The sequence below is a fragment of the Pelophylax lessonae genome (assembly GCF_965119305.1).
Source record: "Pelophylax lessonae genome assembly, chromosome: 4".
Lineage (NCBI taxonomy): Eukaryota > Metazoa > Chordata > Amphibia > Anura > Ranidae > Pelophylax > Pelophylax lessonae.
In genome coordinates, this window is record NC_138771.1 from 669794847 (window position 1) to 669808347 (window position 13501).

At 43.0% G+C, this 13501-nt stretch overlaps 1 protein-coding gene across 1 annotated transcript; it reads left to right on the forward strand.

Moving 5' to 3' along the window:
• Positions 1–1592: 1592 nt before the first annotated feature.
• On the forward strand, positions 1593–3140 carry LOC309554215 (E3 ubiquitin/ISG15 ligase TRIM25-like; the record flags this gene model as incomplete). The annotated part of the gene is made up of 1 exon (XM_082255848.1): positions 1593–3140. The coding sequence occupies one exon, from the start codon at positions 1593–1595 to the stop codon at positions 3138–3140; it is 1548 nt and encodes a 515-aa protein (XP_082111974.1).
• Positions 3141–13501: the final 10361 nt, after the last annotated feature.

Here is a 13501-nt window from a genome sequence, read left to right on the forward strand (position 1 = left end):
GAGAAGTCATGTATCTCTGGTACCCAAATGACTGATGGTATTGCAACGCTTGGTACTCTTTAGACAGAGACTGCACATTACTACAGTGCAATCTACAGCATATGTGTTGATAAAGGTTGACACCTGCAATTACCGTATTTTCCGGCGTATAAAACGACTGGGCATATAAGACGACCCCCCTAATTTTCAAGTCAAAACAGGTTTTGGGCTATACTCGCCGTATAAGACTACCCCACTTCTGAAGCAAGGCAACACCATTGAAAAACATCAGATTTCTCATAGAGCTCCAAGGTATCCTAGTACTAGAATACATGTAATCTCTCATAATATCTCTAAGGTACCCTAAGTATTACCAGTAGATGTAATCTCAAGATGCTGGCTGTGCGGGAATCCTGTACCGATATACCGTATGTACCGTAGCTTCGGCTACATACAGTGAGCCAGTCACAGTGAGCAATGTATTCTATTATTGAATGCAAAGCCTGCTCGGATTGGCAGAGTCAGAGAGGTGGGCTGATGTTACTCCGCCAATCCGAGCAGGCTTTGCATTCAATAATAGAATACATCGCTCTCCCTAATTGGCTCAGCGCGGTACACTGTATGTAGCCGAAGCTACGGTACATACGGTATACCGGTACAGGATTCCCACACAGCCAGCGTCTTGAGAGATTACATCTACCGGTAATACTTATACTGAAGGTACCTTGGAGATATTATACTCGGCGTATAAGACGACCCCCCATTTTTGGGGGATTTTTTTGAGGTTCAAAAGTAGTCTTATACACCAGAAAATACAGTAGGTGGAATTTACCAGTTGCTTCCCCCACTCCTCTGTGAGCTTCCCAGATTAAATCCTGCCTTACTGATGTTGTGCCTCTCCCCATCTTTCCTCCTCTGCTATATATGGTACCCAAGTATAATCAAAGACTTTATTTTGGCTTCCCCACTACTAAATACTGGAGCCAATGTTGCAGAAGTTGCAGGAACATGTGTGCCAAATAGTTCATCCTGCCTTATCCCCCCCCTCTATGCTTCCATTGCACTCCTTCTCAACCTTGGAGCCCATTAATTGCTGTGCACCCTTTGCAGCAAATAGCTGATACTGAGCTTCATTAACTTAGCCGATTCCTCTGTGACAATTGGCAGGTAATGACAGAAGTATCTGTGGATGGGAAGGAAGAACAGGGAGCTTTAGCAGTTACTGAAGACTTTAAGCTATTCTGTTCCTGGGATACGGAGGAGGAGGATGAAGACTTGGATAGACACTCCACCACCTTCTCTTCATCTCTGGGTGTATAACAGGCTTGCTGCTGGAAAAGAAAGGCCAATGTGCCCTACCCCTAGGTGCTAGACCCTTGATGCCACCTATGGATTTGAATTCTGGAAGAAAGGTTTATCATGCTGGCCCTCAAGTGGATAAATAGATTTTTTAAAGTGTAAACATACACGTATCTTAATCTGACATCAAAAGGTTAGTTAACAAATCAACTGACAGCTGAGCTCAGCCTCGCCCTGTGAAGAAAAGATGTAACCGGTTCAACTGCATTTCTAGTTCCAGAGACTTTCACTTCATTTCTCTTCTGCTGTCAGCGATGGCGTCTGCAGATCTGAGAGCTGAGCTCGAATGTTCCATCAGCCTGAACATTTATACAGATCCTGTAACCCCGAAATGTGGACAAGAGGACTCAATTGATGGTGTGCTGGATACACATGAGGGGTCTGGAGGATATTCCTGTCCTGAATGTAGAGAGAAGTTTGAGGATCGTCCTGCACTGCAGGGAAGCATACCCACGAGGAACAAAGCGCAGCCAGATCAGGAGGATTTTGGGGTCTTCTGTACTCAATGTGTGGACTCTCCTGTACCTGCTGTTAGATCCTGTCTACACTGTGAAGTTTCTTTGTGTGATAAACACCTGAGAGTCCACAAAAAGTCCCCAGAACACATCTTATGTGACCCCACCTTGTCCATGGAGAGCAGGAAATGCTCCGTCCATAAGAAGATACTGGAGTATTACTGCACAGAGGATGATACCTGTATCTGTATATCTTGTTCTTTGATTGGAGGACATAAAGGACATGAGATGGAGTCACTGGATGAGGCTTCTGAGAAGAAGAAGGAGACACTGAGGAATGTTCTGCAGAAACTTCTGACAAAGAGAGAGGAGACGGAGGAAAGAGTCCAGAGTCTGCAGGAACACAGGAGGAAAGTAGAAGAAGAAGCAGCTGGTGACACAGAGAGAGTCACTGCCCTGTTTAGAGATCTCAGGAGACGTCTGGAAGACCTGGAGAAGAGAGTCCTGAGGGAGATCTCTGGGCGGGCAGAGCGGATCTCCATCTCCATCCGGGATCTGGAAATAAAGAAGGAGGAGCTGTCCAGGAAGATGGTGGACATTGAGGAGCTGTGTAACATGACGGATCCACTGACTGTCTTACAGAAATCAGACACAGGTGACTTGTGTGATACTGAGGATGGAGATAATGAGGACAGAGAGAGACATGAGGAACTCCTCCATGATGGAGGGGGTCTGGATGTGGCGGGGGTCTTACACACAGGTTTATCTGATATAATAACAGAGGTAAATGTATACTTCTATAGACAGGAAGCTGCAGACATATTACTGGATGTGAACACAGCTGGTAATAAGTTACATATATCAGATGACAGGAAAATGGCAGCCAAGTTTTATAGATGCCAGAATTGCCCAGAAACATCAGAGAGATTTCAGTGTCCTCAGGTGATGAGCAGTCAGAGTTTCTCATCAGGGAGACATTACTGGGATGTGGATGTTGGGAGGACAGATGAATGTATACTTGGGATGTGTTACCCCAGTATAGACAGAAGAGGACATAAGTCAGAGATTGGAAAGAATAACAAGTCCTGGGGATTGTACAGGGATAATGACGATGATCAGTATTGGGTAATACATGACAGTAATAAGTCCCTCTTACCCGCCAATATTTCCAGTAAGAAAGTCAGGATATATCTGGATTATGAGGCCGGGCGGATCTCCTTTTATGATCTGTGTGACCCGATCCGACACCTCCACACCTTCACCACCACCTTCACTGAGCCCCTCCATGCTGGGTTATGTGTATGGGGAGGATGTATAAAGATATGTGGGGGGAGGCGGGAGATGTGAGAACTCCACCCAAAGTTTGATGACATCACAGGGACGGGTGTCAGGTTGGTTTATTGATCTTCCAATACTTGGAAAAGGCAGTGATTCCTGAGAGAGGTATGAGGACTTCCATTGCGGACCTCCTTCTTAAAATACTAGGTACCTGGCTGTGTCTAATGTAAGAACTTATGAATTGGTATTAAAGACACAATAAAAAATTACAGATATGATGGCGTTTGTCACTGACATGAACACCGCAGTCTTTGTTTTTCGGAGTCCCCCTGTAACTTCCTCCTTTTACCTGTTGGCTCTGCTGTTTTTTCTCAACTTCCTATAACAGACCAATCTGTCCAGCAAAAGTGGCAGTTAGAGGGTTGGGACAAACCATTTACCTCTGACAGGGGTGCTTATAATGATCAGCTTTTATTCATTGATGTAAAACTTTTATCCCAATAGGAAACAAAAATGTTGGTGTAACGGCTTATAAAGTATTTTCTGGAGTTTGGCTTACATTTGTTAGTCACTTATGTAAAGTCCATCTAAATCTACTAATCCACCCAACACCCCTCTCTCCAGACAATGCTGCTGTCCAATGGGGTCTCCACTGCCCCTCCATAGATAGAGGAGCCACCCTAAGACAGGAAGTGTATCAGAAAGTTCACCAAATTTCTTATCTCTATACTTGTTCTGGGTCAAACACTGAGAAAATATTGAAGTAAAAAAATTAGCATGACAGCCGGGGAACTAGCATTCTTAAAAGTTTAGCAATGGCAGCCCCCATGATTCTCTCTTGACAGATGCCCTTTAAATATGATAAATGTAATTCATTAACTGACACAATGATAACTGCCAGGTGTGTCTGCATTGCAGGGACAGTCCCGGGAGTTAGAGGTTTGTCCCTAGAAATGTTGCTAATTTGAATAATAATTTCTCCAATTGTTTATATTATTATTTGTATTACTGAATCAGTTCACCTTCATGGTAATAATAATCGGTGACAGTTATTATATTCCTCATTTTTCTTGATTTTATTAATGTCAGCTGTTTTCAGTCCTGGAAATACAGGTCTTCGAATAATTATTAATAGTCAATTTTAATATGTACAAACCAGTGTCTGGATTTTGCTTTTGAATGCAATGCTTGGCAGAAGAACTGACAATCCACTGACAATCAGATTTCCCCTATGATAACCCCCAGAGACATATATCATCTGTTATAGTCATCCTGCCATCTGCCATCCACCATCCACCAGAGAAGCCAATAAGGAATGCTCTTTGTTCTATTGGTCATGTTCTATTTCTATCACTGGGGTCATGTGATCAGTTCTGTCAATCATTTTTCTAACTTTTTATGCCCCAATCATCGATAGTAATTATAAGTATTTGTAAGGAATCATATTGTATTGTGTCAGGAACAATTAAGTCAACGATATTGATTATTTAATCAATTATTATACAACAGTGCCTCCATATTAAAATACATTATTAAATATAACTTCACTGACCCAATGTATTATTCCTTGAAATTCTTGCTCGATGCAGATATTTTTAAGCAAAATAAAATTGTATGAAATTTTGGACTATGGAACGAGAGAAAAAAAAAATATACAAATTGTTATTGAGTCACTATCAAACATGTATAGCAGCAGAATTAATAGCATGATGTAGACACATAAAATGTATTTTCCACAACGAAATACATCAACTTATATGGCTAAAATATAAATATGTCTGGGAACTAGATGAATTCGATAATTTACTGTCCACTCGTAGGTATCATAACCGAGTACCACTAATCTAACCAACCTAGCAGACAACTAGGTCCACATCTATCAGACATCCCCTTTGCTTCTTCTGCAGCAAAATGAAGAGGTCGAGTCTATCTACAGGCTGTGTTAATACAGCTAAGAATGAATTACTGAATCCCCAGGTGTTATAATACCATGAACTAAATATATTAAATATATTAAAATTTTGTACAACATTGAGGAAATATATATATTATATATATATATATATATATATATATATATATACACAGCATCTCACAAAAGATGGAAGCAATGAGAACATATTATAACAAGGAAGTTATTGAAGCTAAGTAAGGGGCCAGACCCCGGTAGGACCTTCAAAAAGGTAAATTGAGCATCTAAGACTGAGAGAGTGAGCTGTATGAAAGAGTACTGATGATGATGATGATGAAGATACTGATGGTGGCTATGGTGGGTGTGATAAAGATCAATATGAAGCCCCCTTTTCTCTGAATTCTTTTTTTCCTTTATTCCCAAAAATCCTATTAATTTGGGATCTGCCCAAAAGGTGTAGTTTGGAATATTTACTTACCTCTGATTGTAAGTAAAACTACTGATTAACTAAATGTTTGCACAGTATAGAAATAGATAGAGATGAGTGTGCCAATTCAGTTATAAGCACCACACCCTTAAAGTTCAATATAAAATTGTATAAAGAATGGCTTAGGGTTATTAAGCTGCCAATACATCAAAAAAACACATATTAAAATATCAATTTTTTATTTTCAAAATTTTTTAACCGGTTGCCGACTGCGCACAGTATATTTACTGCGGCAGTCAGCCCCGGCCAGGCAGAGTGACGTAGATCTACGTCACTCGCCTGTCACTGGGATTGGAGCCAATAGTGGGCGCGCGCGTGCCTCGGCTCGTTCAGGGAGGAGTGCGGGCGTGTGACCGGCGGACCCGATGTCCGCCGGTCACTCGCTGATCGTCGGTACAGTGGGAGAAAGGCAGAGCGGTTTATGTAAACAAGCCGCCTGTCAATCTCCCGTGTAAAAATGAAGATCAGACGGTTCTTCTATGTAGGACCGTTGATCTCTGTTTTTACACCAATAGACCTGTCCCAATACAGTTAGAATCACGCCCCTAGGACACACTTAACCCCTCCCTGTCCAATACAGTTAACCCCTTCCCTGCCAGTGTCATTTTTGCAGTAACAGTGCATATATATAGCACTGATTACTGCAGTAATGTCACTGGTACCCCCAAAAGTGTCAAAAATGTCAGTCAAGGGTCCGATCTGTCCACCGCAATGTCGCAGTACCGCAAAACAAATCGCAGATTGCCGCCATTACTCGTTAAAAAAAAAAACACCAAAAATGACAAAAATCTTTCCCTTTGTTAGTAAACGCGATAACTTTTGCGCAAACCAATCAAAAGACGCTTTTTGCGATTTTTTTTTACCAAACATATGTAGCATAAAACAAATTGGCTAAAAATTTAAAAAAAATTTGATTTTTACATTTTTTTGGGGGAATTTCATATAAAAAAGTGAAAAATATTGTTATTTTTGCAAAATTTACGCTCTTTTTTTGTCAAATACCACCAAAAGAAAGCTCTGTTTGTGGGAAAAAAAGGACGTGAAATTAGTTTAGGTACAGCGTCGCACGACCGCGCAATTGTCCGTTAAATTCACGCAGCAAAAAATCGCAAAAAACCCCCTGGTCAGGAAGGGGGTAAAATCTTCCGGGGCTTAAGTGGTTAAAACCTCAAATATATGGTGCACCACTTAGGGCCTGGAAGGCCTCTTGCGGTACAATGATATCCAACCTCTCTGGTACTTATTAAAATCCTAAGGGTCCTGAATTCGTTCAAACAAAGAATAGAGGTGTCTTGGAAATCCACAGACAATTTACCCTTTATTGGGATTGTTGTTCTTCTAGAAAATTGCTCCAGCATTTCACGTATAAATACTATTCAAACAAAATACCTCTCCTGAAGAAGCTATACAGCGAAACATGTCGAGGAATTGTTTGTGGTATTGTGAGGAATTGTCTGTAATATTTCACTGAAATTGATCATTTGTTTTTATTGATGCTTTTTAAAAACTTTTGATAATAAAAATTGATATTTTAATATCATGTGTTTTTTATGTATTGGCACCTTAAAAACCCTAAGCCATTCTTGATACAATTTTAAATGTTTACACAGCCAATGGGTTGACTTGTCCACCAGATGGCACTCTAAGACTAGAAATCCATATATTAGGTCTTCTGGGAATAAAATTGGATTCACTTCATTCAATCTTATAGCAGATAAAATATTTTTAATCCCGAGATTAATTTTTATTTATATTTTGCTTAAGTGTATATAGTTATATTCTTGGGGTGTGTGGCATTGTTTGTGATAATAATATTTGGTGTATTGTCATCCTAATCATGTAACACTGGGTAAAGAACTAATATTTTATCCAGTGATCCATATTAAGGTATTAATTATTACTTCTTCAGAATCTTTAGATACATCTTGCATCATCTCCATCTTACTGCAGAAAACATAGATTATGAAACACACTTACTTCTTATTATAAGGATTACAATAAAACATAGACATGGTCAGGGCTTTTTTTCTCAGAGAATAGGTGCAGGAACTCCTCCCTTCTGAGTCACCCCTTGACTCCGTCCCCTACAAACCCCCGAGCACCGTTCCTTGGTTTCACCTCCTACCCACCTCCCAGTACCACCCCTTTAGATCCACCCCTGCAACAATGGACTTCCAACATCCAGCATCAATAGACTCTGCAGCTGCATTAGGCCCCTCCCTCAACAGTAGATCGCTCCCAGCAATGATTAATTCCCTGCAACATGATACCCCACCAGCAACAACAGACTTCCCAAGCAACAATAGACCTTCTGCGCAAATAGATCCCCTCCAGCAGCAAATAGATCCCCTCCGGCAACAAATAGATCCCCTCCAGCAACACTAGATTCCCCAGTAGCCAGCATCAATAGACCCTCCAGCAGCCAGCAACAAAGACCCCTCCCTCAACAATAAATTCCTCCCAGCAACAACTGACCCACCAGCAGCAAAAGACCCACCCCAGCAACAATAAATCCATATGAGCAACAGAAGACCTCCCCAGCAACAATAGACCCCCATCCTCTGAAGCAATAGATTCCCTATTAGCCAGCATCAATAGACCCTCCAGCACACCCCAGCACCCCTTGCCATTACATACATTCAATTCACTAGGTGCCGGAACTCCGTTCCCCCGCGTTCCCGCTGAAAAAAAGCTCTGGACATGGTAATATTCTTCTTATCATGATTGAATCATTTTAGATAGTATGATGTTCTGTATGCTGTACATCAGGGTTCCTCCTGAGGTTGCTGGGGGTTCCTTAAGCAATGGGCAATTTCTGCCTCTCAAATAGGTTTCCAATAACAATTGATCCTTTTAGCTATCTGTAAGGGGGGTAATTCTTCCCAATGATGACAAGAGTGAGGAGCATTCTTCCCACTGACTGCAAGGGTGTAGGAACCCACACAAATCTGGGGGGGACAGCATTTTTACTTGCCAGGTATATGCTTTTTCAGTAAACTGCGAGAGAGAGAGTGTGTGTGTGTGTGTGCATGAAAAATCTCAATGATTGCAGACTGCCACAGCATTGTACCCCAATGATTGCAGAGTGCCCACAGCATTGTCCCCCAATGATTGCAGAGTGCCACAGCATTGTACCCCAATGATTGCAGAGTGCCCACAGCATTGTAACCCAATGATTGCAGAGTGCCCACTGCATTGTACCCCAATGATTGCAGAGTGCCACAGCATTGTACCCCAATGATTGCAGAGTGCCCACAGCATTGTACCCCAATGATTGCAGAGTGCCACAGCATTGTACCCCAATGATTGCAGAGTGCCACAGCATTGTCCCCCAATCAATGCAGAGACCAGCGTGCGTGCTCCCTTCAACCCAATGCACTTACCTGGCGGCGGCGGCTCGGCTATCGGCTGCGGCGGGAAGGTGAGCGGCTTCTCCCTCGTCCTCTTCTGCGGCGGGAACCGGCAGGTGGCCTCTCCTCTTCTCTGCGGCGGGAACCGGCGGGAAGGTGAGCGGCGGTGACGGTGAGTGACTGACGCACACACCGTCACCGCCCCCATTGCGACGTCAGAGATCGGATGTCCTGGATGATGATTGGTCCAGGCTGGAGACTGGACCAATCACAGCCAGGATATCATGAAGGTGGGGGTGGCCAAGTGCTCTTTCCTGCGTCCAGGTTACGCCCCCAGAAGGCAGCCAATCGGCGCCTTTCTGGGTCGTAAACCCCACCCTAACAGTAGGTGTTCGGAAGCCGAATGCACTGGACATTTTTACAGCGTAATCAGCACTCTCCAAGTATTAAACTGGGGGGATTTCACCATACCTGTCCCTCCGCATTATTTCCTGGGGGGGATGTGTCCCCCCCGGTTCCTACGCCCATGACTGACTGTCACACTAATGTGTCACGAGTTGTAGATTTTTCATTTTTAGCAGGGGTTCCCCGACACCAGAAATTTATTTCAAGGGTTCCTCTGAGTTGAAAAGGTTCAGAAAGACTGCTGTGCATACATTGAAAAGTGATTTAAACTTTTATAGTCTCTTCCAAAAGTGTCCCAAAAGTAGAAACTGTTGTGTCTTATGAAAATATGGAAACAAATAAAATCACCTTTTTTCCCGGATTAACTTTCTTTAGAACACTCTTCTCATTTTGTTACCATTATTGTCTTCAAGGAAACATTGCACAAAACTTGGACTATAGAAGAAGTCTTCAGAAATAACCTTGATTACCCTGAAGCTCAAACAAACTTTCCTTTCATAGCCAATTCTCAGAGTCTTTTGGTTTGCAAATTTGTATAAATGTGGAGATGGTGGGTTCATCAGAATGTCATCTGGCCAACTCATTGAAAATAAATTTTATCTGTACAACTCATACTTTATCATTTAAAACCAGAGAAACACGGACAATTGTAAGTGATTTCTTTATAATAAATGGAGATGAAGCATTTCCTCAGATTGGGTTGTGGTGTGCTCACTATGATATGAGAAGTTCTAGAACCCCAAAGACCCGTGACACCAGGGTTACTGTGTATATTCAGGATGAGCCCCGCCACTGCACACTGCGTGATCTGAGCCAGAAGAAGCCCCGCCTACATCCACCAATGGAGATCAGTATAGAGGCTGATAGGGGGAGGGGCTGGAGGGTGACACTTCTACACAGGGACCTCTGCAGCTCACATATGGACATGATCTGCAGTGATGGAGGTCTACTGATGCCTTTATTATTTCAGGAAAGATATCTAAATATTGGAATGGAGAACTTTTGCTATTAGGGGGCTTAAGTTTTTTTCCATGATCCTCAGAGATAGTATTACAGGAGATAGTAATTAAAGAAAATGGCGCCTCCTATGTGTATCGATCAATTAATTTGATTCCCTGCAGCCGTTATCAATTCTAGAAACATTTCCAAATAATATAGCTAACTAATCGTATTTGAGGAGATGCGTGATATTGTGAATACAAAATTGATATAGTTATATCCTATTGATAGTGATATCCTATAAATTGACAAATAATATTGTATAGTTTTCCATCAAAGTAGAGCTTCAGAAAGGTAAATTTTCATCACTTCCGATCCCTGGATGAACGCAGCTGGCACGCACGCCGATTCCTGGAGTGAACAGCGTTAGCCACATCACTAAAACCTGTACCAGTTATGGCACAATAAAATGTGAGTGTACTCATCATTTGTATTTTTTTGGGGGGATTTACCTTTTAATAAACGTATTGCATGATCACCTGCCTTATCTTTTTTGGGGGATTACCAATGATTCAGAGCCTGATCCAGCGTTTAAAGATATATACAGTATCTCACAAAAGTGAGTACACCCCTCACATTTTTGTAAATATTTTATTCTATCTTTTCATGTGACAACACTGAAGAAATGACACTTTGCTACAATGTAAAGTAGTGAGTGTACAGCTTGTATAACAGTGTAAATTTTCTGTCCCCTCAAAATAACTCAACACGCAGCCATTAATGTCTCAACCGCTGACAATATAAATGAGTACACCCCTAAGTGAAAATGTCCAAATTGGGCCCAAAGTGTCAATATTTTGTGTGGCCGCCATTATTTTCCAGCACTGCCTTAGCCCTCTTGGGCATGGAGTTTACCAGAGCTTCACAAGTTGCCACTGGAGTCCTCTTCCACTCCTCCATGGTGACATCACAGAGCTGGTGGATGTTAGAGACCTTGCGCTCCTCCACCTTCCGTTTGAGGATGCCCCACAGATGCTCAATAGGGTTTTGGTCTGGAGACATGATTGGCCAGTCCATCACCTTTACCCTCAGCTTCTTTAGCAAGGCAGAGCGCGTCTTGGAGGTGTGTTTGAGGACAGAATCATGTTGGAATACTGCCCTGTGGCCCAGTCTCTGAAGGGAGGGGATCATGCTCTGCTTCAGTATGTCACAGTATATGTTGGCATTCATTATTCCCTCAATGAACTGTAGCTCCCCAGTGCCGGCAGCACTCATGCAGCCCCAGACCATGACACTCCCACCACCATGCTTGACTGTAGGCAAGACAAACTTGTCTTTGTATTCTCCTCACACGCTTGACACCCTCTGAACCAAATAAGTTTATCTTGGTCTCATCAGACCACAGGACATGGTTCCAGAAATCTATGTCCTTAGTCTGATTGTCTTCAGCAAACTGTTTGTGGGCTTTCTTGTGCATCATATTTAGAAGAGGGTTCCTTCTGGCATGACAGCCATGCAGACCAATTTGATGCAGTGTGCGGCGTATGGTCTGAGCACTGACAGGCTGACCCCCCTCCCCTTCAACCTCTGCAGCAATGCTGGCAGCACTCATACGTCTATTTCCCTAAGACAACCTCTGGATATGACGCTGAGCACATCCACTCAACTTCTTTTGTCTACCATGGCGAGGCCTGTTCTGAGAGGAACCTGTCCTGTTAAACCGCTGTATGGTCTTGGCCACCATGCTGCAGCTTGGTTTTAGGGTCTTGGCAATCTTCATATAGCCTAGGCCATCTTTATGTAGAGCAACAATTCTTTTTTTCAGATCCTCAGAGAGTGAGAGCGATAACACCAAATTTAACACACCTGCTCCCCATTCACACCTGAGACCTTGTAACACTAACGAGTCATATGACTCCGGGGAGGGAAAATGGCTAATTGGGCCCAATTTCGACATTTTCACTTGTGTACTCACTTTTGTTGCCATCGGTTTAGACATTAATGGTGGTGTATTGAGATATTTTGAGGGGACAGCAAATTTACACTGTTATACAAGCTGTACACTCACTACTTTACATTGTAGCAAAGTGTAATTTCTTAAGTGTTGTCACATGAAAAGATATATTAAAATATTTACAAAAATGTGAGGGATGTACTCACTTTTGTGAGATACTGTATATTCAATATCTTAATCGTGGTCATTTTTGGATAGAGGAGGATTGATCTGGAAAACGGGAGGCCAAAGCCCATATTGTATGCATAAGCTGTGAGGGTCCTGGTGGCCCGGATTGGTCTGGTGAGTGGCCCCCTTACACTAAGGTGGAGGATCATCACTTATGAGCACAAGCGAGAAGAAAATATAGAGCACAATCAAACACGGGGTGTGGAAGATATTCAAATATATATGTATAGAAAATTCTTATATTTGTATACATTGTTATTGTATGCACTGTTATATATGCGTCACCCGGTGGTACTTCCTCCTTCTGTTTCTTGTAGTTATTATTTTTGACACTTTTTTGGTGAATAGGTAGGGGTACAATTGACCCGATACCCATTCACATAGGGTGGGGGGGGGGGGCCCAGGTACTGGGGGCACCCTTATTTAATGAGTTCTGGACTGGAAGTATTTCCACCCTAAACACTTCCCGACCACCAGCCACTTTTTTTACTGTGGCAGGGTGGCTCTCCTGCGCAAACCAATGTAGACTTACGTCGGTCATGCGCGGGAAGCTAGGGGGTGAGCACGCGCCGCACTCGGCAGTGAGGAAGCCGATGCATGGGTCAGTCTGCTCCAATTGCCATCTGACACCCGCAATCGCTTCCCGTTGAGAGAGAAGAACGGTCAGCTGTTGTAAACACAGCTGACCGTTCTCCCTGAAATGATCATAGAGCCCATGTGATCCTTCTATATAGGATCACATGTCTCTATGGTCATTTCAGAAGCCATGCCCCCCCCCCCCCACAGTTAGAAACACTCCCCTAGGCTCACATTTAACCCCTTGATCACCCACAGGGTTAACCCCTTCCCTGCCAGTGTCATTATTACAGTAACCGTGCATATTGTTAGCACTGATTACTGTAGTAATGTCACTGGTACCCCCAAAAGTGTCAAAAAATGTCAGTTAGGGGTCCGATCTGTCTGCCACAATGTCGCAGTCCCACAAAAAATCACAGATCGCCGCTGTAACGGATCAACCGGCACCCCGACTGGGTACCTCCATTGACGGATGCTCCTAGTGCTTCCCGAGGGCTCCAAGCACTCCACCAGACACCATAACCACCTCAGACCCCACGAACCACCGCAGCTTGGTTGGGGTCTCGCCGTCTCCTACCC